At 30.3% G+C, this 24,692-nt stretch overlaps 2 protein-coding genes and 1 long non-coding RNA gene across 4 annotated transcripts in view; 2 read left to right on the top strand and 1 right to left on the bottom strand.

The window, feature by feature from the left end:
- Window positions 1-14,626, bottom strand: part of LOC124537845 — a 47,570-nt gene extending 32,944 nt beyond the window's left edge. Inside the window, exons 1-3 of one of the 2 annotated variants that reach the window (XM_047114790.1) lie at window positions 14,487-14,626; window positions 14,151-14,329; window positions 13,628-13,819 (exon numbers count right to left, since the gene is read on the bottom strand). In XM_047114790.1, the coding sequence (XP_046970746.1) occupies window positions 13,628-13,739 (112 nt within the window). In that variant the 5' untranslated portion in view covers window positions 13,740-13,819; window positions 14,151-14,329; window positions 14,487-14,626. Of the gene's footprint in view, window positions 1-13,627; window positions 13,820-14,150 lie in introns of both variants that reach the window. The other variant, XM_047114791.1, reaches the window with a different exon arrangement.
- Window positions 14,627-15,220: 594 nt separating this feature from the next.
- Window positions 15,221-16,810, top strand: LOC124537924. Its single transcript, XM_047114883.1, has 6 exons — window positions 15,221-15,609; window positions 15,696-15,721; window positions 15,802-15,884; window positions 16,017-16,105; window positions 16,174-16,297; window positions 16,522-16,810. Exons 1-6 carry the CDS (start codon window positions 15,558-15,560, stop codon window positions 16,670-16,672), a joined length of 525 nt encoding a protein of 174 aa, XP_046970839.1. The 5' UTR covers window positions 15,221-15,557; the 3' UTR covers window positions 16,673-16,810.
- A 465-nt stretch (window positions 16,811-17,275) lies between these two features.
- On the top strand, window positions 17,276-22,925 carry LOC124538048. Its single transcript, XR_006966956.1, has 3 exons — window positions 17,276-17,689; window positions 17,791-17,918; window positions 19,111-22,925. It is a non-coding gene; the product is annotated as an uncharacterized LOC124538048 (long non-coding RNA).
- Window positions 22,926-24,692: the final 1,767 nt, after the last annotated feature.

The following is a 24,692-nucleotide window of genomic DNA, read 5'->3' on the forward strand; positions in this document are numbered from 1 at the left end:
CATTACGTTTTCAACGTCAATGAAACTGTTATCGAAACATTGAAAATAAATAAACGAGTTATTTACAGTGATACCTATAAGTAGGTACCTATTCCAATGGCAGTAAATACATATATATATATATATATATATATATACAACAGAGCTGAGATGGCCCAGTGGTTAGAACACGTGCCAAGCCTTCTCCTTAATCGAAGAGGAGGCCTTAGCCAAGCAGTGGGTAATTTACATATACATATAATACATCAATATTGTGCTTTAAAAAAATCCAGTTTAATGTCACTTCCAAAATTCGGATAGAAGTTTCGTGGCCGTTCAAAACGTCATTTTCGCGCAAATCCATAGTGAATATGATAGAGATTAATCAAGCTCTCGACCAATTATATCGAATTCAAGTCAATTTGCAATCAAAAGTTGTTTAATTACATTTATTCCTGTTATGTTTGGAAAAGAGCATCCGATATTTTAATGCGAATGTCATATATATAGAATATTTTTTTTGTGAATATTGTATATCACATTAAACATTTTACGGTTGTATTCTACGGTGAAATTCGAGTTTATTATTTAGAATATCTCTACAATTCCTTTTTGTGATATCGTATTCTGGTGATCTTAAACACAAAGATACTCGGATCATTATGCGAATCACGCTTATATTATTACGGTAAGACAATTAAACTTGTAAGTATAGTACAACACAACTTACATGTAGCATCGGCAAAATTCGTAAAACCGATCACATCCGAATTAAGTACGCCATCCCAAATTATCAATATTTATTTCTTATGTGAATATGATCTTTACACAAACATAATAACTTGTAATATCATATGACCTAATATATTCGTCAATTTGACACGTCGATTTGCTATCTCAGGTTGAACAGACGCGAGAAACTATAGCGACGAATAGCGTCGAATGGCGCGGTAGGGAGCTATTACTGGTTGTGTAAATCGCCAGTAATCGGTTTTACGAATTTTATTGATGCTACATCTAATTCGTGTCCTAATAGGTGGATAATAACACACACAAACAAACAATTAACACATCTACATCTCCCTGTAATATTAGGTAAGTCGAAAATGACACAATAATTCTAAATTCAAACCTGATTTTCTTCTTAAAGTTATGCATAATTATTTAGCTTTGTGAACAACCTTTCAAAAGCAAACATACTAAAACTGGTTACGCAAACGCACTGACAGCGACTCTGTTACGAAGCGACACAAATATTTAAAAACATTCGTGACTTAACTACAATTTACTATCCACGGTTACCGATCGGTTATTATCGAACGCTGCACAATAAGTCGTTAAATATACGATAAGTTTTGCGATACAGCGTCGTTCTCATTACCGATGGCCTAGATTAAAAAGCTAGCACTAACTTATGTATAATCTTACACACCTTTAAAACATATACTATTATAAAGAAGAGTTTCTTTGTTTCTATAATCTCAGAAACTAGCACTTTAATTATATCCATTTATTAAATAAATTCGAGTAGAAAAAATCATACAAACAAATGAAGATATTTGGCAGTAGTCCTTAGCAGAATATTTATTTGATTATTAGTGTATAGCATAAAAAAAATATTACATAAGAGACAGGTTTAAAGCTAGAAATAGTTTCTAACGTAGAACGAGTACGAGAGAAAGTAAATGAAGAAAAAAAAAAACGAAAAAAGAATCGATTCTATTTTCAAGATAATAGACATATTGCACGTTTAGCTCATGTGTCACGGACGAATAATGCCTTCGGCTAATCGCAGTCCCAAAACATCTATGAAAAAACATCTCTTTCATAGGCTCTTCTCGTGGGCATCTCAAAGCGAGGTCATTGTCTGACAGCAAAAAAAAAAACGATACAGTCATGCTGACCAGTGATGAAACGATAGGCAATCGAATACAACAGTAATTCTATTGTAACACTCGTATTTAATTCGAAACATCGCTCATTACAGTTATGTATTTAAAAAGAGGAATTTTGTTTACTAGTAGGAATTCGTGAAATGTAGGTAACAATAAAACAATACGTTATATAAAAGCGAGTTTAATTAATCTGGTTTTTGATGAATGGAAGGTTTTATTTTTATTTTGAATGCGAATTTTTCAAAAAAGGAATCAAGTTCTTTATTAAGATTCGATTACATCGATGTTTATATAACAGATGTTAAATCTGTTACTAATTATAAATTAAATCGTTTTTTTTTACAATGTTTTGTACGCATACCGTTAGTAGCGTGGGTCTGAATTAATTACATTGTTATCTTCTAATACATTGAAACAAAGGCATTATGTATGTAATTTTATGTGGATTTCGTATCAGCCGATAATTATTCAATGTTTTAGGCATTGCCTACGTGTTTTACAAGTGGAAACGACTCGCGTGTCACCTACTGTAGAATGTCTATACTAATTGAGATTTAATTAACCTTGGCGAACTAACAACTACTAAGAAATCTATCGTAAATACTACGATTCAAATGCAATACATAAAAATATCTTCTTATTAAATATATTGTATGATCTTAAAGTTTCTAAGGTATTCATACGATTGTGATGAAACTTTTGTGAAGTATTATGCGTAGGCTAACGAAGACCATGGCCCAAAAATACATCTATGTGTGTGTGTGTGTGTGTTTTAATGTGTAGATTTTACATCGACCCTTATTCTACCGTACCAAGCGGTGACATGTACCTAGAATAGAATAAGTTGGACATTATGACAATAATTTTGTATTGAAATCATTGTGCCCGGTGACTTTATACAACGATTAATTATTAACAGTATTATATACTATAAATGCTAATTAAATGTAACATTAAAGTTTGCTGTAGTTGAAACCACGTTGTTTCCAATGAATAATCGCTTTAGTCGAATTAGCATGTTCAAGTTGCAAGTTCACCTATATAATCCATCTAACAAATTTCTTATTAGCAAACTTATATTGGAATTAATATGATTTTACTAACGACCCACCCCGGCTTAGCACGGGTGCAACACTGATATTAATTTTACCAACTACATAATGTCATTAGTAGTCTTGCATCGTAGTCTTTTGTCATTAGACAAAAAAAAGTGTTTATTTACGATATCTCTTTAGAAACCTTTAAATAATCGTGTTTCTCTACTATCTTGAATCAATCTATCTATTAAAAAAAAAGTAATTTTAAAGATCTAAGCATACATCGGGACAGACTGCGCCTTGTTTTTTTTATGGAATAGGTTAGCGGTCGAGCATATAGGCCACCATCACTTACCATCAGTAAGTGGTCGCCATCACCTCTGTGATGACAATGACTCTGTAAGAAATATTAACCTTTCCTTACATCGTCAATGCGCCACCAACAATAACAACAATACTGCGTACTGTTGTTTAGCGATAAAATATCTGATGATTGGGTGATACCTACCCATGTGGGCTTGCTCAAAGCTACCACCAAGTAAAATTTTGTTTTATACTTAAAGATAAAGAAGATGGGAAACTAGTTGGCGCTCCCAGCTTCGATCGATTTAAGGGTTTCGTTATGTTTTACGGATAAAAAACCTATGTCCTCCTTTGGAGTACAATCTTGCTTCATAATCTTAATCAAATACGGTTCAGTGGTTTAACCGTGAAAGAGCAACATAGAACACACAAATAGAGCAGTTAAAAATTTCATAACTGTACTTAGGCATGTTGATGCGAACGGTACTTTAGAGTAAAAGCTATAAAAATTGTATTAAACTGTACCTACAATCCGTTTACTACGACTCCGCCTATATTGATCATGCCCTTGGTATGACGTCATTGTAGCTGGAAGTTTGGTTTTTTTTTCTATTAACTTCTATGAAAATCAATTCGGATATGACCTTTAGTAAAACAATATGAAGTGTTTTCTAATTACATATTTGGTTCATTGTTATATTAGCATCTATACAGATAACAAAATTGGAGTGTTTGTTTGTAACATTAACTGCTTTTTACTAAATGCTTATGTATGTATAATTGTATATATACGTTACATATCATCGATTTTTTTTTTAAAGTTTTGTTGGTCTCTCTGTTTGTTCCGACTAATTTCAGAAACGGCTTGACCGATTTCGACGGGACTTCACTGGTAGAAAGGTGATGTTATAAGGAGTAATTTATGTTACAACTAAGTACAACTTTTTTGTTAAATTCAAACGCACAAGAAGCTATAAGAAGAAATGGGATTTCACGTAAGCTGGATACGTACCAAAAAATCACCAACAATACGTCGAAGTACATATACAGGGCAGTATACAATACAGTTGTGTTTCAGTATGAGGTGTAATTTAGCCAGTATTTAGCAGCATATGACGTTTATTTCCCGAGGTCGTTGGTGCATGGATAATTAAGGGATGGATTAATATTTCTTGCAGTGTGAACCGTATCAGTATCAGTGTGAATAGTGTAAAACTATGGGACCTTACTAACAGATAACCTCGTCCGTCTACCTTTCTAGAATAATATTCCATTTCACAAAAAATAAGCATTGGCATTTCGAATACATTACACGAATATATGTAAAAACTAACATCAAAAATGTATTTAATACTATACAGTATTACAATCTGCAATTATCTTAAAATATTTAATGTTTTACAAATACATTATTATTTAAAATGTTTTCTGTTTACTCAATGCAATCAATAATATATGCTTTATAAGACGTCCGTAGTATGCCGTGAACATCATTTCCCTTATTTCCATATAATTCACTTATTACAACAAGAAATTACATCTATTTGACTAACCGGGTAAAACTGCGAAGTGCAGCTACTTACGTAAAAAATTACATACTAAAAGCTTTTCTGAAGCGTGATGCATTTTCTCGTACACATTCTATGTAGATTGGCAAGTAGTTTCTTTAGATAGGAACAAATAAAAACGTCCCCTCATTCCTTCGTATAGATTTTATCAGTTTAATCAAGCGTCCCAGAAGCCATAAGTAAAGTTATGTTTACATTACGACTTTACTTACGACCTTTGTTTAGCGGGTGTTTAGTATGCTTGTCTCTTTCTATCTTTGATAAAACATTCTTAAGTAAACGATTAAATATTCTTTATCTCAACACCCTTAAATAACCTTTATATTACACAGGTAAACCTTAATCTTCTATCAATTATAAGTTTCCGCTTGTGACTTTGCGCGTGTGAGGTGTCAGTTAGGTCCTTTTCGATATCACTGACAACGTGTATGCATAATTTTGTTATGTTCGATTGAGTAATTAAGGTGTGAAAGCGTGCAACAAATAAACAAACTCACTATCGCCTTTAATAATACTAAAAAGGATTAAGTTTTACTTCTATAGTAATATTATAAATGAAAAAGTCTCTGCTCATTAAGAGCTTATCTTTTATTTTTACCTTACTCCCTATATTTCGTAATTATAATATTTACATTAACTCGTGTAAGCGTTACACATAGTTGACATTACGTTATGTACTTAGCTGTTTTATTTTTGAAGGCTTAGGTATTTCTACTTGATCCATTAACTGCATTACTGGCTTAATATATTGTGCGTATGATAGTATCGTGTAAGTTCCCGTCTTTATAATTATAATGAATTATTTAAAATTATTTCACAATAAAATATAAAAGTAAGAACTTACAGCCAGTATTTAGAACACGTGGATTTTAAAAGAAGATTGTAGGTTCAAGGTCGGGCAAGTATCGCTGAATTTTCATGAGCGTAAATCGTTTTATAATTCATTCATACACGGTTGTAAAACTGTGTCTAAACTTCTAGACAACAGATAAAAATATGCTACAAATTAAAATATATACATGATTCCAGTAAGTTATTCCAAGCCAACTTGAATCGTAATTTTTCAGTATAATACTAAATGTAGATCTACCGACGATTCGTAGATTCTACCGAAAAAAAAACCGTCAAGAAAAACAGTTGTTTTTATTTCTTCGTTTCTGAGCGCAAGGTATTCTAACTAACGCTAACGCTACGTGTAGAAATGCTGTCTCAAATATAAGTTTAATTAGAAAAATGATGATGAGTACAACCTTCCCACCAATTCAATTAGACAGATAAATAAAGCACATACAATAGCTGAATAAAAAATCAATAAATACTCACTACAGTTACGTACATCTAACCCATATTGGAACAACGTAGTTGATACAACGCCAAAGCCTACCAACAACAACAACAGCCTGTAAATTCCCACTGCTGGGCTAAAGGCCTCCTCTCCCTTTGAGGAGAAGGTTTGGAACATATTTCACCAAGCTGTTCCAATGCGGGTTTGTGGAATACACATGTGGCAGAATTTCTATGAAATTTGTCACATGCAGGTTTCCTCACGATGTTTTCCTTCACCGCTGAGCACGAGATGAAATATAAAGACAAATTAAGCACATAAATCAGCGGTGCTTGCCTGGGTTTGAACCCGCAATTATCGGTTAAGATGCACGCGTTCTAACCACTGGGCCATCTCGACTCTCGAAACCTACCAATGAGAAAATAATACACAATGTAACTAAGTAATACATTTAAGTTGACAAGCATATTGTTTAAAAACACTAATAAATGCAAATTTTAAACAAAGTTTTAACTCTTAAAATGTGTTCGTTTAGATCCAGACGTATTAATATTCTAAATCGAGTTGAATGTTCGATATATCTCAACAAAAAGACTCCATAAGTTTGCATTCTTGTATCTCCTACGAGTTTTGTCACAAAGGTCTCGCGGGTCAATGCCCCGTTTGGCGGGCGGGCCACATTTTAAAATGCAACGCGAGTTTAGGCACAAGAATATGTTATAGAGCCAAACATGTTTAAAGTTGCACAATAACACCGTGTAATATGATACTGTTGTAAATATACTTTTTGATGATTGAAGCAACTTTAGAGACTCCTACAATAGTTTAATATATATATTTCAAATCCTCACTGTAAATTTCAAATTAGTATCGTGTGAAATTTCTAACCGTTTTTGTGTATGTATAATAAATTGACAATGAACGTAATCATCGCGGTTATTATCTATGATATTTTTATTAAAGACTTAGTTGTACAATTTTGATAGCTGTGTTTAGACAGAACGTTATAAAAATGTGATCTTGGGTGTTTAAAATCAAACTCTATTAAAATGTTAACATTATGACCTCGTATTATGACATTTTGCGTATTATATACGTAGTATGACATTATGATTTTTTATTTTTAAACCTACCCATGCCACATTTGCTTGGGTAAAATAAGGGTCTATATAGCACTATTGCCTATGATATGTGAACATACAGTATATTTTGATTGTTAAACTTTTATAATAAAAAAAAGAACTTTGATAGAGAAACAAAACAAGCAAACGTACAAATAATCATATTTATTCGTATATTTATATTGAAAACACATCTCAATATATATACATAATTACATATAGCAATTGTCCACATTGTTTTAAGGGTAACGAGCGAATTGCTTTGCTCTATTATTATATACATCTTACAATACATTTCAATCATCAATAGCACGACCATTATTGTGATTGTACTATTAACCGTGAAACCAGTTAAGACAATCGTAATTCGTTCTCTGTAAATATGTCTATAATAACTCACTACATATTGATTTCAGTGGCAGATTCTTATTCGATTTATTTGTACTGTATTTTATTATTAATTAATATGGTATTTTAATATATATTTTACAGACAGTTACAATTGTTAATAATTTCAATTTGACTTCCCATGGAATTCAGTGGAGTAGGGTTGAATTCCTAATGAAATGAAAAGAATACTAAAATATACTTACTGATATTCTAAATTTAAAAATAATTCCGTTCATCTGTCAGTTACTCTTTCACGACTGAACCGAATTTGATGAAATTTGGCATCAAATAAACTGGAATGACACCTGATGACTAACCCCTAAAATACAAGCGAAGCGGCAGAGACGTAAGTACGTAATTTGTTACTGATGTTATATCAGTTGTCACTCGTTAGTTAAACTGTGTAATAGCGCCTGGGTAGGTACCATCCGTTCACCATGTATTACCGCCAAACAGTAATTCTTAATATTGTTGTATTTTGGTTTTAAATAAAATGCTTAACACAGCAAGAATGATTTCCAGCGAAGATCTGCTGATGTTTAGTATAAAATATAAAACGCCAGAATGTTTAATATAAAATGTAAAAAAAGGCACGAGCATCTGCGAGCCCGTGGATGTAGTAAATTAAATAAAAAAAAAGCTTAACACATGCTCATTGAAGTTATATAATACTTAGACATATAAATACATACATATAAATATTCAATACGAATGTCACTCGTTCAATCACGCGACATTTGTAGAACAGACACGAATGTGAATTATTAATTATGCCGGGAATAGGAGATTTTTATGAGCTATTATGTAACTTCACATGTTCGTATGTGTGAATAGCCTTGCAACTGATTTGTAAACCATTTCCACTACACCTAACATAGACACATATTCGCTACCAATGACAAAACAGATATAATCATTTACTTTTTATTTATTTTTTAGTATATGTATTATGAGTCGAGATGGCTCAGTGGTTAGAACGCGTGCATCTTAACCGATGATTGCGGGTTCAAACCCAGGCAAGCACCGCTGATTCATGTGCTTAATTTGTCTTTATAATTCATCTCGTGCTCAGTGGTGAAGGAAAACATTGTGAGGAAACCTGCATGTGACAAATTTCATAGAAATTCTGTCAAATGTATATTCCACCAACCTGCATTGGAACAGCGTGGTGGAATATGTTCCAAACCTTCTCCTCAAAGGGAGACGAGGCCTTTAGCCCAGCAGTGGGAATTAACAGGCTGTTGTTGTTGTTTGTTGTATGTATTCGTTTTAATCATTGTTATAGCGGGCAACTAACAGTACAGTAAATAATTAGTAAAAATTACTATTAGGTACATGATAGTAAAAACATGAATAAATAAGTTAATAAGTACTCATTAATATTTGGGTTCAGTTTTAATTATTAATGTGATCATTAAAATTTACAGCTCATGAAATAGCTTCATCTTAGAACATCAATTAATCTCTTTTGATAGTAAAATCAGAAGTTGCAAACATTTTTCAAGACAAAGTTACAACATTTTTTTTTATATTTTACGAAATATAAACGAAAATTTTCGTTCAATATATAATTCACACGGCTACCGTTCACACTACAAAAATAATTAACAGTCATGGGGCTATTTGAATTAACAGTACAAGTGAGTAAAGAGTCTGTCTCGACATTACTTATGTTATAATGTGTATCTGTTTGACCATAACTAGTACATAACATCTATCATATCTTTTTGAAAATAGTGTGACATCGATATCGATAAAAATATTAGCCAGATTATAACATTAAAGAACACCCAATAGTTACCCATACCTGACGGAAGGGCTTTAGAAAGGTGAAAATAACAGTACTTGGATTTGTATGTACTCCTCTTTGACCTACATCACAGAGTACAACTTCCGTTTCTAGTCCGGTTATTGTGCGCTTACCTTTTTTTATAATTATAAATTGAGCACAATATTCAAAAATTCTTTCGTAATAGCTTAGTTTTCATTATAATACGAATTGTATTTTGTATAAATTATGATAAAAATTTACTAGTTTCAGAATTTTCATTTGTATTCTCCTAATTACCTACCTAGTGGGAAATATGATCTATAGGTCAGTCAGTGATAAAAATGAAGATTTATGGACATTAATATCTAAATAATCGTTTAAGATGTGTGTATGAAATTTGAAGCACATATTATATATCTTGCCAGTTTCAATGTATGAGGAAATTTAGACAAATTTATGTCTAATAGTTTTTGAGTTATGAAGGGATCAAAAGTGGCTTCAAATGGATCGTGTAATATTACACGGTGTATTGCATGGTGTAGCTCGTCAGTACTGTTACTAGTACTTGGCTTTGATACGCTACCGCGTGTCTAGTTTTGTTATGATGAACATAACTTTATTCATGTACTTTTTAGGGTTCCATACCCAAAGGGTAAAACAGTATCCTATTACTGAGACCCCGTTCTGCGTCCACCTGTCACCGAGCTGTATCTAATGAACCGTGACAGTTAGATAAGGAAGATCATATATTCCTATTTACTTTTTAACAAGAACTACTAAAAACAGATTAAAATAAATATTTAAGTGGGGCTTCCCATACAACAGACATGATTTGCTGCCGTTTTATAATAACCGATTAGAGAATCCATATGATCAAACAGAGGACGTGGGTCTTAATTAAAGACCGTTGGTTCAATTTTGAAACGTAATACTGAGATTAAATCGACCGAACATAGCTTAAGAGATCAGACCTTACCAGAAGCTGTACCTATAACATACAAATCAACCTTACCCTTACAAAACACAGATTTTTAATGACGTCATATATAAAATTACAATATAAAGCTAAGTGCAGCAAAATAATCTTAATTTTTATGTTATTGTATTGCCATTATGACGCGTAATTTATAGCTGGGTAAAACATAAATAAATAAACATTGGACAACATCAGATACATTACTCTGTATCCCAATGTAAGGAGCTAAATAAAGCGCTTGTCTTATGAAAAATCAGAAGTATTACGACGGTACCACAGACATCCAGGCCTAAGACAACGTAGAAAACTGAACAAATGACCACAATTCGAAATTGGAATTGTAATCGTCAATATTTATTAAATAATAAATTAAAATCCTATTATAATGAACGTAAATTAAACAATATTATTTGTTAAAGGATTATATAGACGATTGAAATGCTCAGCATTAGTTGGTTTCTGTACAGGATAGCTAAACTAAATTGTATATGATTTATTATGGTAGGAAAACGTTAGAAACACGTTTCCTATCATCGATTGTTTTAAATACAAATTGTCACGTAAAATGACGTTTACTAAACGACAACTACTTGAATACGGAATAGTCTACATGTATCTATGTACGTATGTACAACACAACTTAGATGTAGCATCGGCAATATTCGTAAAACCGATCACGTTCGAATTAGGTACGCTATCCCAAATTATCAATATTTATCTCTTACGAGTATGTGAATATGATCTTTTTGTCATGGTATAGGTTGGTGAATGAGTATATGGGCCACCTGATGGTAAGTGGTCACCATCACCCATAGATAATGACGCTGTAAGAAATATTAACTATTCCTTACATCGTCAATGCGCCACCAACCTTGGAAACTAAGATGTTATGTCCCTTGTGCCTGTAGTTAAACTGCCTCATTCACCCTTCAAACCGGAACACAACAATACTGAGTACTGTTGTTTGGCGGTAGAATAACTGATGAGTGGGTACCAGACGAACTTGCATAAAGCCCTACCACCAAGTGAACGTAATAACTTGTAATAACAAATGACGTAATATATTCGTCAATTTGACACGTCTACTTTAGATCCACTTGCTTTCTTGGGTTTAACTGACGCGTGAATCTATAGCGACGAATAGCGTCGAATGGCGCGATAGGGAGCTATTTCTATTGGTTGTAAAAATCGGCAGTAATCGATATTATGGAATTTGCCGATGCTACATCTAAGTTTTGTCGTACTATACACTAAATAATGTATCATAAAAGGCGTATTTCCGTACTGGCAGAGTAGAACAACAAGTACAACTGTCATTTTAACGTAATAAAAACTACTTTACAAAATTACAAACACAAAAGCACAAGTTGAAACGCGCAAACAGGTACACGATTTTGTATTGTTCGGTGTTCAGAGTATTATGTATTTAATAGTCTCGACGTCTTCAATAGCTGAAGATCAGATGAAAAAGCTTTACGAAAGTAACCGAGTTATGGAGGATAGTGACTTCCACTTAACAGCTTTAACTCATTCACTACTGGATGTTAATACGGATTATTTGATATGACCTCACAGCCAAACCAACTGGCTCTCAGATAAACTGGGATTTTAAAATAATAATCAAATTTCACACATATGTTTTCTGGACATCAGGTGAAAGATCAGGTGAAAGAACAATCTATTTACGAAAGCTACCGTGAATTGGAGGATAGTGCCTACTTAACACCGCCAACTCTCTGAATACTGGCTTTTACGGATTACTTGATATGACACCACAGCCATACAAGCTAGGCTTCAGATAAATAGAGATTTAATACAATAATGGTATTGTATACATATGTTTTCTGGATATAGCAAAAGCAAACCAAAAGTTATAGGTGGATTATTAAAATGACAGTTACACTATGGATGCGCTCAGCGTAGTACCGCAAGAATTGGCGCGTCAGGGACGTATGCCCAGTTGTGCTTTAAATATCATACATATGGGAACATGGAAGACAATATATTTTGCATTTGGTAAAAAATATTTCCTGTTTAAAAATAATATTTTTTAATATGATTGTCATATAATATGCAAACTTAATTTTTTTAAGATATTTTAAATTTTCGTCTCACTTTATTGCACTGGAGTTAAGGTAAGGTATTCGGTAATTGATTTAAACGACAATTACGAAATTGTTTAATAGACTCATTACAAAGCAGTTATGTTAAATACATCAACAATTACAATTTTTAAAGTAATGAAACCGCAGCTTCGTCTGACTGAGATTGTAGGGGGGGACAGGGACAAAAAGTAGCAAATATGCTATTCCAGAAATCAATCTATCTCAGTGCAAAATTTAATTCAGTTTTGTTTAGCCATTCTGGCGTTATTGAGTACCATACATCTGTTGATACTTTAGTATGAAGCATTAATTAGGAAAGTATTGTATAAATATGTGAAATTACAACTTTAAGTGTTTGAGCTGGCAAGAGTTTCCCTTACACACTAAACTTAATAGTAGTAGTACACATCACAGATGAACTGCCAAATAACTTAATAAGTTCAATTTTAATGACTATTAAAAATAACACATTAACATCAATGTACAAGAAATGATTTTGTTAAAGATATATTATTTACACAACTCAAATTTCTCTTTCAAGAAATTTTGCAGGCAATCACAGCTAAGTAAGGTATCTTTATAATACTAACATATAATTATTTTGTTGCATTTATCCATCTTTAATAACATCATGATAATCTTATTTTATCTTATTTTTGTGTAATTGTTATATTTATATGGGAAAATGTATTGTTACATGTCTAGTAGAACATTTATTAATTTATTTGAATATAGCACATATATTAAACACTTGTTAATTCCAAGCAATTAAGAAACATCCATTAGAAAGATGTACCATTTACGGATACACAACATTGATGATATAACTTACTAATAGTAATATTTTTTTATATGATTATGAAATAAACCAAATAGAATACTATACTTTCAATATTAGTATGATGCAATTTGAATATCTGATATAAATGAACTAAAGAATAGTTTTTTTTTTTTTATTTAAATAATACCATTCAACTATTCATTTAATTTATAAAACAATGAATCTGTTGTACAATTCAATGAACACTGCAGCCTCTTTGAATAAATATACATTTAGAACTTTAGTAGGTGGATCAAATTTCATATTTCTAAGTTTCTCACTGGGATTAAGTATCAACCAATCAATCACTTTACAAACTTTAGGCATAATTATATATACATATGTGTAAGGAAAATAAATTGATGTTCTTTACTTACAGCTATAAAAATGTCCCCAAGTTGGTAGACCAACTGCAACAGCTCCAACAACAAAGCAGATAAAACCGAGTACTACAACGGCTATAGAATATAGTACTTTGCCGCTGGCCATGACTACATGTTAGCCAATCTCATAGAACCTTGTAGATAACATCAAGATATTTGGTTGAACCAAGCCAGTGACCTGCACATCTAAAACAAAAGACATTTATTTAAATTAATAAGTATTTTACTACGCTAATCAGGACAGAGTATTGTTTTTAAAAAGATTGATATATATATATATATATATTGGAAAACGTTTGGAAATCTATCTGACAAACGTAATTCATAATTCTAGTAAGAATATGATCTTTTTTTTTTTTAACAGAATCTAACTAGAAACACAAATACAATATTTTTTCTAGGCAATCAGAACCAAAAAAGATCGATAGAGTTAAGGAATTATAAAGTGTTTATTCAACCATACAACTTACAATAACTTAAGCTAGATTACAGTTATTCAAATGTTACTTTTACTCACGTTCTTTTCACAACTCGTACCGATGTCAGTACAAACTAATCATTCAAGTAAACAACAATTGATTTCGAACTATTTGACACTGAACTAACATCTCTTTTTAGCGGCTTTGTATGCACGGAACAATTTTCCTTTTCACCTGAATGCACAAACAATGTTCACTCGCAATTCGAAATTCGAACCTACGACAGACACACCTTCGGTTTTGAAATACTATTTTTTTTAAATTTAAATAAATATCACTAATCTATTCATATATTAAACGTATCTATCAATGGTTAACACAAATTTGTAATTTAAAACATATTAATAATACGCATAAAATTAAACTACGCTAACAATGAATTCCTATGAGATCCACAACGCGCTTGTAGACTTTTGCCGCGCGCGACGTAAATTCTTACTGAATGTGATCAGTAAATAAACTGGTTTTTTGAGTTGACTTGACTCTTTAATATGCCATAGATAAAGAAAAGTTAACTTCGTGTTGTCACGTCAAACAAACGTCAAGCATCCCGAAATAACCATCAAAACATGACATATTTAACCACAGATAAAGTAGATATCATAAACTATAATAATTTAAGAATAAAATAGAAAAACAACGATGTGACTGGTTAAAAATTAACGAAATGCTTTACTAATTAAAGTATTTTATACTTAATTGTGATAGTGGATAGCCCCATAACGAGATAGAGTATTATTTTTTTTATTTTGCCAATTGTAGTTTTCATTACTTTGTAGATGATTGTATTAATTTTTAAGTATGAATTTATCGTTTGAATTTTGTCGCTCCACGCCACCTAGCGCCTCATAGTGTATTTTTCGCTAAGCCAACGCTGTGTGAACATTTCATTTATATTTTTTACTGGTTTAATTTTTTAGCTCTGAAGGAAAATATCAGCACGCCCGCCAAATTTGATTGTGCGCTTGAAACCTTGAAATAAATATATAAATGATATTTGATATTTAATTTTAGTAAATAAAAACTGTTTGTTTCTTATTATTGTTGTAACGTGACTAGCCTAAAATATAATGACTATTCGATTATAATTTTTTTAAAGTCATTAAATTTTATTTAAAGCTTAAAGTATTTGAATAAATCTTTAATACAGTTCTCATTCATGTGTGAAGATAAAAGTTATTACAATCCTAACTAAATAACCTGGATAGCGTCAACCGAACTATTTCGTTCGAGGTCAGTCTATTTTAGTCACCAGCCAAGCAGACGAAATCTGTGCCTTCTTATATATCTACAAGTTTTTGAATAAAGTCCTTTGAATGGATACTGAGTAATAAGATAATTACGAATTATGAAGGACATCATTACTATATAACTTAATATTTGCTAGAAGTAGTGTGAAATTGTATGGTGTCACTAATCAAAAAAGTTTACTTTGTTTTAACTACATGAAAATGTTTATGCTTCTATTTTTTTCGTTTTGTTTATTATCACACACCTGTAAGTCCACTAGTAACTATTTTGTTATTAATGACATATATTATATTAATTTTTACTTTTATGTTATATATTCTTCTATTTTTTAGTTGCTGATTCTACCAGCCTGGAAAATGTAAGTTCATAAATTTGAGATAGGCTTATATTTATTTTTCTAAATTGTATTGTAGATTAACACATGGTTTTAATTATTAGTCAACGACCTCTGGATGCGGTGAAGTTGGTGATTGTATTACTATAAACTGTGATAACAAATGCGGCTGTGATAGTTCATCAGCGTAAGTAAATTATATTATAATTACATATTTGTATTAAAAGTTTTTATTAAAGAGTAAGTATGCATTTTACTGATTTATTATTGGTATTAAAATGAATAGACTGTTTGTTTATTTTTGTTTATCATTTTTCAGGGTACTATTCTACAACGAAACACTAGATGAATGTATAGTAAATGTAAAGAAACTTTTACAATCCCTGACGGAAAAATACAATAATCAAGGTAATTTGATAGATTCATCTCAAGATATTTAAAGATCTAAACGTTCTAAATTAACTATATTATTTCAGAAAAGATTCGACTGAATGTTGAAAGAGTTTTTCAAGGAGTAATATTCTCAGCGATATTATTTGCATCATGTGCTTCAGTATGCGTTGTTACAGCCTGTATTTATTGTTTTCGAATTAACTACGCGTAAGTATAAAATTAAAAACACTTCATATCCGTCGAAATATGTGTTTAGAAATATTTGTAATGTTTTTATTTTTCTGTAAATTCTATTTGTGAAGAAATATTGTCAAAATTTATTAAAATTATCAGAGAATCAGAAGCTACTGTTTAATAAGATTTATAATTAAGACCCGATTGTTTTCATTCGTATAGTATATATATTTATATTTTCTTATTTCACATTTTAGGGATACACGCCTTAAAAACGATATCGAAGCTTTAGCTGTTAAGCTGAAAAGAGAATGTCGATTTAAAAATATGTCTACTAAACAGCCAACCCAACCAGCCTCCGAGAGTTGTAATATTATTGTGGAAGAAGCTGGAGTTTTTGTTGTATAATATAATTTTGGAATACCTGGGTATTTGTTATTGAATCAGAAAACATCAGCGTTACTTAAATGCTTAAATCACAAAAATCAAATTGAAAATCTCAGATGCTATAAAATATCTTTTTGTATTTATTATTTTACATATTTCTATGAATTCGTAACTATGTTTTGTTGTTTACAAAAATAAAAATATATGACTAATTTTGTGGATATAAAATAATAATTAAACCAGACACTACTTAAAACATATTTTTTTAAACTTAATTACAGTCTTTTTTATTTTTACACCTAAAAATATTTAGTCAATACATTATTTCCTCTGATCTAGTTTTGTCTTAATAGATTTTATTTAAAGTCATTTAAAAGAAGCCATTTTGAAGTTTTATATGTTAAGAGAAACTGGCTTATTTTTAACATGACTCGACTTACTACATCATATGCTTAACTTATCCTCTTTCTTAGTTACAAAGTATGTTAACGCGCACTTAAACGTCTGTTTTGGTAACTTTAAGTCAAATGACTGGAGTCAACACAATTACAAAAAAGAACTAAAAATAGCTATTTAAATGTTAGTTTTGTTACCTTGATAATATTAAGGGTAAGTCAGCTGTATAGCATTTTTCACAATAGGCTTCCTAATTTTTTGTAAATTTATTATTATTTATGGCTAAGGAGTTTAGAATTTTACATAAAGTATACACCAAAAAATATACTAAGTTTATTAATGTCGACGGATATCATTTTTATTTCTCGTGTTTAACATTATACGAGAATTATCTAGGCTGTTTAAATCATCATCTTTTGCTTTAAGCGACAAAAAAGTTATGAATTGAAGTTTATTATGACAGACAAAAAATTCAACTTAACTCTTTACTCTGTAGTCTGCTGTCTGTAGTCTTTTGATTTAAAAAGATCGATAAACAAAAATTACAAATACTTTAGAACTTCGATTTTTATAGAATATAATGTTTATTTCAGAATCTTAGACTTATGAAGTAGTGTTTGTAGTTGTTACATGTTTTTAAGAGTAAGTATTTATTCAAAGAGAAGCAAACGTACTTTCGAGTTGGATGAGAAATTTGTGTGATGTTAAACACAGTAACTTAAGTTTATTTTATTTTATTTCAGTTTTACTTATTTTGTAAATGCAATCTCAATATGGATATGAGTTTACTTGACACAGTCTTGACTACATTTGGCGTTTTATTAACCATGGCTTTATTGAGCTGTGTTTGCTGTTTATGTATGAAATTCAGGTAAGCTTATTTATTATTGTTTATTCTAAATCCGAACATTGTTTTATTATTCATTTATTATTTTTAATATGTATCTAGGTAGTGTTTAATTTAAGTATCAATAATTAAGTGCATTGCTTCTATATTGAATAAACGAATTTTATTATGATTGGATATATCGTATTTATAAAGATCTATCTCTATTCATATACTAATATGTTTTTAATGTAATACCTATATATAATAATAAACCAATAAATACTGAAATTTGTTCAATGAGTATTTTGGTTGTATTGGTTTATAGTATTATATTGGTTGAAAAACAATATATAAAACAAGCCAAGTTATAGTATTACATCGCATCAACACTCAACCATACAATAAATGATGGCATTCTGTGTGCCCGGTTAGCTCAATTGCCACGGGCTTGCTTCACAGCCTGCAATAATAATATAGTATTAATGTTTAAATGCATTGCCACCGCTAAGGAATTCTCTCTTGATGATTGCTGAACACAACTATGAACATAAATTTTATCTGACACAAATAGTAATCAAAATGTATTATGAAAATAAATTAAGCATGTGAAAATTCAGCTGAGTTAAACCTACCAGTAATGAACACATGATAGTTGTACACAGCCTAGTGGAAATAATTTTACTTGAAATTGTGCAAAGCAGGAAGTACTAGGACATTTTCATAGTATGTATAACTTATTACTATTTATATTGAGATTATCTATAAAGTGTTTTAATAATCTCTGGAGACAAAAGTTCTGTGTTTCTTGCAAAATCAAATGATTTTATGTATTTACTTGGTGGTAGAGCTGTGTGGGCCAGCAATGCCTAGAGTTGGTGTGTTCCTGTTATATGAAAGGCGAGTGAGCGTGTGTAACTAAAGGCACAAGGGACATAACATCTCATTCAATGTTGATTGTGCATTGATGTGAATTATTATATAATAATTGTGTTAATTAAAATGCAGTCATTGTTAATTTTATTGTTTTTGTTTTTTATAGAATAATTTAGGTAAAATAAGATGCTGCTGTTTGTATATTCTAATTATGTGTATGTTTTTTAAATGCTTTGGTTGTGCCACTATGCATTGGCCTTTATTTTTTGATATCTAAAGAAATACGAAAAATTATAGTTATATAAATAAATAAAGGTAATATTTTCAATGTAATTTTTAATCATGCAATTTTTTTTTTTAGCGACCTAAAAATGCAACGCTACATCCTAGAATTGGCAAAACGGAGGGGTGTACATATTGATGTTGAAAAATTAGGTCCAAAATATACCGCTCAATCTCCTTTGGCGAAGGAGAATTGTACTATTATGATCCCCGATGTTGCTATTATTCTATAGTATAATTTACTATTACAGCAACATTGTGAAATCATCAACTTTAGTAATACTAGCACATATGTATCTCTAGTACATAATGTACTATTGCTAAAAATTATTTACTTTGTGTTATACTTGAAAGATGACCATAAATGTCGTAACTCTTTTATATAAACTTCCAAACAAACCAGCTACAATCTCCTTTGATATGAAACAAATCTTACAATTCCTTCATTAAGTCACTGGATGCCTTACATTTGACAGAACTGACATTTTCCAAGTGTATAAAATACTGTACAAATCATGACCACACCAACTGGTAGTAAGAATGCCAGCAGCATTTCTCCCTTTGAATCACAACTACGATTCTTTCTTGGCCAAATAAAGAACCAGCCCTATTTTATAAGATTATATGTATTAAGCTATTACTAATATGTATTTTGTAAATGTTTTTAAAACTACAATTTTATAGAAACCTCTCGTTTTCCTTAAGGTAAATAGTGTATAGCTTATTGAAATAAAATGTACCAAAGATATTTATTAAGATGGCATAGAATTTTAAATTTATAGTCTGTATTGCCTTAGAATGTGTCTTCTTATTAGAATAAGCTTCATTTTATCTTAGAAACACAATATTATAGAAGAATTAGGTACTAATGGAGTTTGTTAAACTTTTTTCTCAATATTCTCAATTTTTGATGTACTGATATACAATATTTAATAACATCACAGGCAGTTGGTCTAGTAAAATGAGGAATAATTTATGTATGAGATTTATATTCCCATTGAATCAATTAAGAATCAGCCAATACAATATTTATTATATTTTTTTATTTATACATTAAATTTGATTTAAATTCATTTAATTCAAATCAATCATCTGAAGTAGTCCCATGCTTAGTTTCTATTATTGAATATTTCATATATATATATGTATATATAAGTCTAAAAGCACAAAACAGTACTTGTAAGTTATAGTGAGGTGGTGTTAAAAGTCATATTATTATGAACAAAAGACAGGAATTGTCTAGAATAAGTTTAAAATGGAAAAGAGGTGAGGTAATTGTTGTTAAGTATCGTTTTTTTTTAATCTGTTGTTCTATGTGATCTAGCACAAAATTGTACATAGAATTCTAATGTCCTCATTTGAAAATTACAGTAGATGTTCTTTGTAATGTTCCTTTTAGCATAATAAATTTTATGCTCAAAAATATTTAGTATTTGGTAGGTTGAATGAATTATATATAATATAACAGGCACTAAAATAATTTTAGTTCACTGGCAAAACCTGCTTTTAAGGTGTCTCATCAAATATTATATGTAGCTATCTAGCCCTGCCTATTTTTATTAGGCCTATTGTATATCTTACACTGAGCCTAATGCAATACTGGTAGAAAATTTATTCTGAACAGTATTGCTGTCTATTAGTCTTGAACTAAAATATATGTAAACTGTGCCTGGTTTTAAAAATATGTCTAGCTTTTAATGCAACATTTTCAATCTAATTTCATTTATATTCATTGTGCTTCAATTTAATGGCATGGCGCTACTGTAAGACAATTTGGAGAGGTAACACAAAGATAAGAGTTGACTTATAGGAATATTAAGAAAAATAGTTCAGGAATGTTTCTGTCATTTTAAATAAAAAAATATAAGGGCCAAGTATATTTCTGAGCAAATTATTTGCTAATTTTTTTTTAAATGTGCCTTTGCTAAGGTAGCATTAGCTTAACATTCCCACTATTAATACTAATATTAGGCAACAAGGCACATGTTATATAAAAAGACTAATATCCGTAACTTTTTATTGGTCCTTTTAGCACCAGGGTCATAGAATTATTTTCAAGCAAAGAAAATTCTCACTTAATATTTTATACTGAAGTTTAATCTACCGTCTTATATTGATAATGATAAATATATATTGCTGAAATATGCTATATGCATCCTTTTCTCTTTTGTAGCTATATGCACAAATTGTCTGTAGTGAGGACATTGTCAATAGTATATTGATTTACATTGTAACTTGTAGTTTATTTATAAGTATATAATTTACATTTATATGTAGTTGTACTTATATAGTAAAAAAATATAAATATAATTATCCCATATAGCAATATATAATTGGGGGTAGTTATACATTTAGCACGAGATTGTGATAAGTGAATTAGAATGATGTCATACTATTATTTTTATAACCCTCTATACGCTCCTGATACTCTTAAAAGTTCCTAATATTTCATATTATTATTATAAGACGATTTTCGTATAATAATATATAATACGCACAAATTCAATATGAATAATAAAGATGTTGAGATATCGAGGCTTTCGCACAAATAACCGTGCAATACTGAAATCAGATAGGTATAAATGGTATTGTTACCGGATTCGAATAAGCCTGTGTGAAAAGGCTTAATATGCAATTTTCCCTTGTGTAAAATTTTAAGTCTTCATGTAATTGCCGTCGGTTCTCTTTTATATTGCTATCTCTTTTCTATAATACCTTTTGTAACTGATATAACTAAGAGAGAAAATATAAATAAGTCTATAATGTGATGCTAATTGAAAATTCTAAAATGCTTAATTAAGCATGGATTCAATGTGTTCCAATAATAAACGACAATTTTTACATGACTAAAATATCTTAATGTAATTAAGGTATTGCATTTTGATGTCTTGTATTGATAGATTGTTGTTTTTTTTTCTATTGATATTGTTTTGATTATAATTATGATGTTGGTAGTTCAGTAAAAATTGTATATATTTAATATTGGTATACATTTAATGATTTATATTTTATTAATTATCTGTTTCATAAAATCATTTTGTACCTGTATTATTCTTGACTACTGTCCATGCCTTTTTTATACGGTATTGTTTTATAATTTTTTATTTATTGATTTTTAGATATTTTATTGTACATAAGTGAGATTTACACTTGCACTATATATTATCAGTGAGAAATAGCCAGTAATAATTAGTACATTTAGTGTAGTATATAAAAGTAGTTTTAGTTATTCTTTGATTGTATCTATGTTATTTATTTGATTTTAATAATGGAAAATGAAAAAAGGTACTAATTAAAATTTATATTTATTTGTACCAAGTAACAAAAAGCATTAAGCCTAATATTGAATAAAAATTATAAATGAACACAAAATGGTGTAGGTATATGTTTAGTTCTTAATTCTTTATTACTAATATATTGCATACATGCAAATCTTGTTACGTTGTCGTGACGTGGCATGTTGTGACGTAGTGTCTTGGAAATTGAGGATGGCTAACCGATATATTAAATTATTGTTGTTTATTATTTATATTAATAATAATAAGGTAAGAAAACCTTAAATTATACAAGCATACTAGCGAATTGTTTATTCTAATACTAAGCAGTGAATACTCAATTACATAGAATAGAGTTGCTTTAAATAAAGTAAAATCAAAAACTGCTTGTAATGTATAATACAGTAGAACTGTTAAAAAAATCGAATGGAAAGTAAAAATTTAAATTTTGATAATTTTTACTCCTTCCAATAGTATAGCAGCGACACGTGATCTCATTAACCAAATACTAGCATTTATAGGTTTCTAGACCCATATGGTTTTCCAATTCAGTGACTGATGAATATCTAGTCAATAATTATACCTTCAATTATGTAATTGTAATAAATAGGTGACCATTTCTATGTGTTTTATTTTTTAATACACTACCTTCAAATATATTTCCATTTAAAATTCATATTATTACAAATTATTGTGGTCGTATGGTGTCACATCCTGGCAACTTTTCCTATTTGTGTATAATAGGGTTGCAAATAATTTTGGTTTTCCTGGGACGCGTTACAATTTTTAATATATGTATACAATATTAATTTTACTAACGTAAGATGCCGTTACTAATATCAGATTAAAAAAGAAAGAAATGGTTAGATGGAGCATTGAAAACATTATAGTGAAGCAACAAATATAAAATCAAAAGCGAGTGAAACTCGATGCGAACAACATTACTTATCAAAAACTTTATTAACAAATTGTTTATGTCCACGTCGAAGATATAGGGGGGAGGGCGAAATAGCTTTGAATCGCTTCGAGAAAAGATGGTACGGCCGTGCCCGTTTTGCTCGAGACTTGGCTGGGGCACTGCCGTTCCCCCAGATTGCGACACATACTAGTGGTTATTATTCTCTTATGATTCTGTATTCGCTTCTGTTACGTATGTTTCGAGCACCCCATCTGCCTTTTGTTTTGTTATTGGAACATATATCAATAGAGGCAAGAAAAAAATCGCTCTTGCTAAGCTAAAGATATTTCCGAAAGAATAGATATTGAGATATTCTACCTTTATTAATTTTGTTAGTAAATAGATAATATATCCAATAAGTAGAAAAACAGTATCTGAATAATTTTGTCTTGGATTAGAATAACAAAAAAAAAGCTATATTAGGATTCTTCCCCTTGTCCTCGATTCTCTACACACAATGACACCCTTAACGTATGCCTTAACTTTGCGGACGTAGAAACTTCGTCCACATATATTATTTATTATGTGCTAACAGAGGAAAACTGTATTCATTACATAACTTCAATACTTACTAGCACGTGCCGCGGCTTCGGTCGCTTATATTTTAGTTTCTAACGGAGTCTTTATTATGTAATAATTGGGAACATTTAGTTTTGATTTTTATTAGGATTCGCACACTTTCCTGTAATCAATAATGATTTCATGGGATATATGTTATACATCACATATGCCACTACTGTGTATAGCTGGCAATTTTTTATTTTTAAGTCAAATGCTTGTTTATCTGTAAATATATTTCGTGTATCCTTTTTCATTAATCAATTTTATATTTATTACTTTCAACAATGTAACATTATAATGTAAGTTGTAACAAACTACGTAAATAAAGAACACTTTTCAGGCAAATTATGACATTTAATTGTTCGATAATGGACGCAATACTCGGTGAGCGTGGTTTAAAATATTGATATTATTTTCAGTAAATTTTGCGATGGCAAGTAATTTTGTTACTCGCAGTGAAAAGCATTGTGAAATTGAAATTCGAATTTTTAAAAATAAATTGCTATATATTTTCGGTTTCAAACTTAATGATTTCTCGCTTTTTCCCGAAATATATCTTGTTCTATTTATTGTCAGTTACTTAAATCAACAGAATTCAATTCAATGGAATTCTTAATTTGAAATTAATTTCATAGAACAAGAAACTAATTGTGAAGATAAAAACGTCTCATTTTCTCACTACAAAATATCTATGTCAATTAATCGAAATATACGGTGCTAATATTTTGTTTCTAAGTACGAGTATGGCTTAAAATTCAGCAGGGTCTTATAGCTTTCTCGAATTCATGGAATTACTTGCCAGTTCATCGTAATATAATCTGCATTCATGAAAAAGCAAACTCATAAATAGGTCAGAAGACGATCCGT

This window comes from Vanessa cardui, chromosome 19, assembly GCF_905220365.1.
Source record: "Vanessa cardui chromosome 19, ilVanCard2.1, whole genome shotgun sequence".
NCBI lineage: Eukaryota > Metazoa > Arthropoda > Insecta > Lepidoptera > Nymphalidae > Vanessa > Vanessa cardui.

What these genes read in the sequence shown, in the direction of transcription:
- LOC124537924 (XM_047114883.1), top strand. Translation starts at nt 15,558, where the DNA reads ATGAAAATGTTTATGCTTCTATTTTTTTCGTTTTGTTTATTATCACAC. An exon ending in GGAAAAATACAATAATCAAG is followed by an intron (nt 16,106 to 16,173) that starts GTAATTTGATAG and finishes ATATTATTTCAG; the next exon opens with AAAAGATTCGACTGAATGTT. An exon ending in TGTTTTCGAATTAACTACGC is followed by an intron (nt 16,298 to 16,521) that starts GTAAGTATAAAA and finishes TTCACATTTTAG; the next exon opens with GGATACACGCCTTAAAAACG.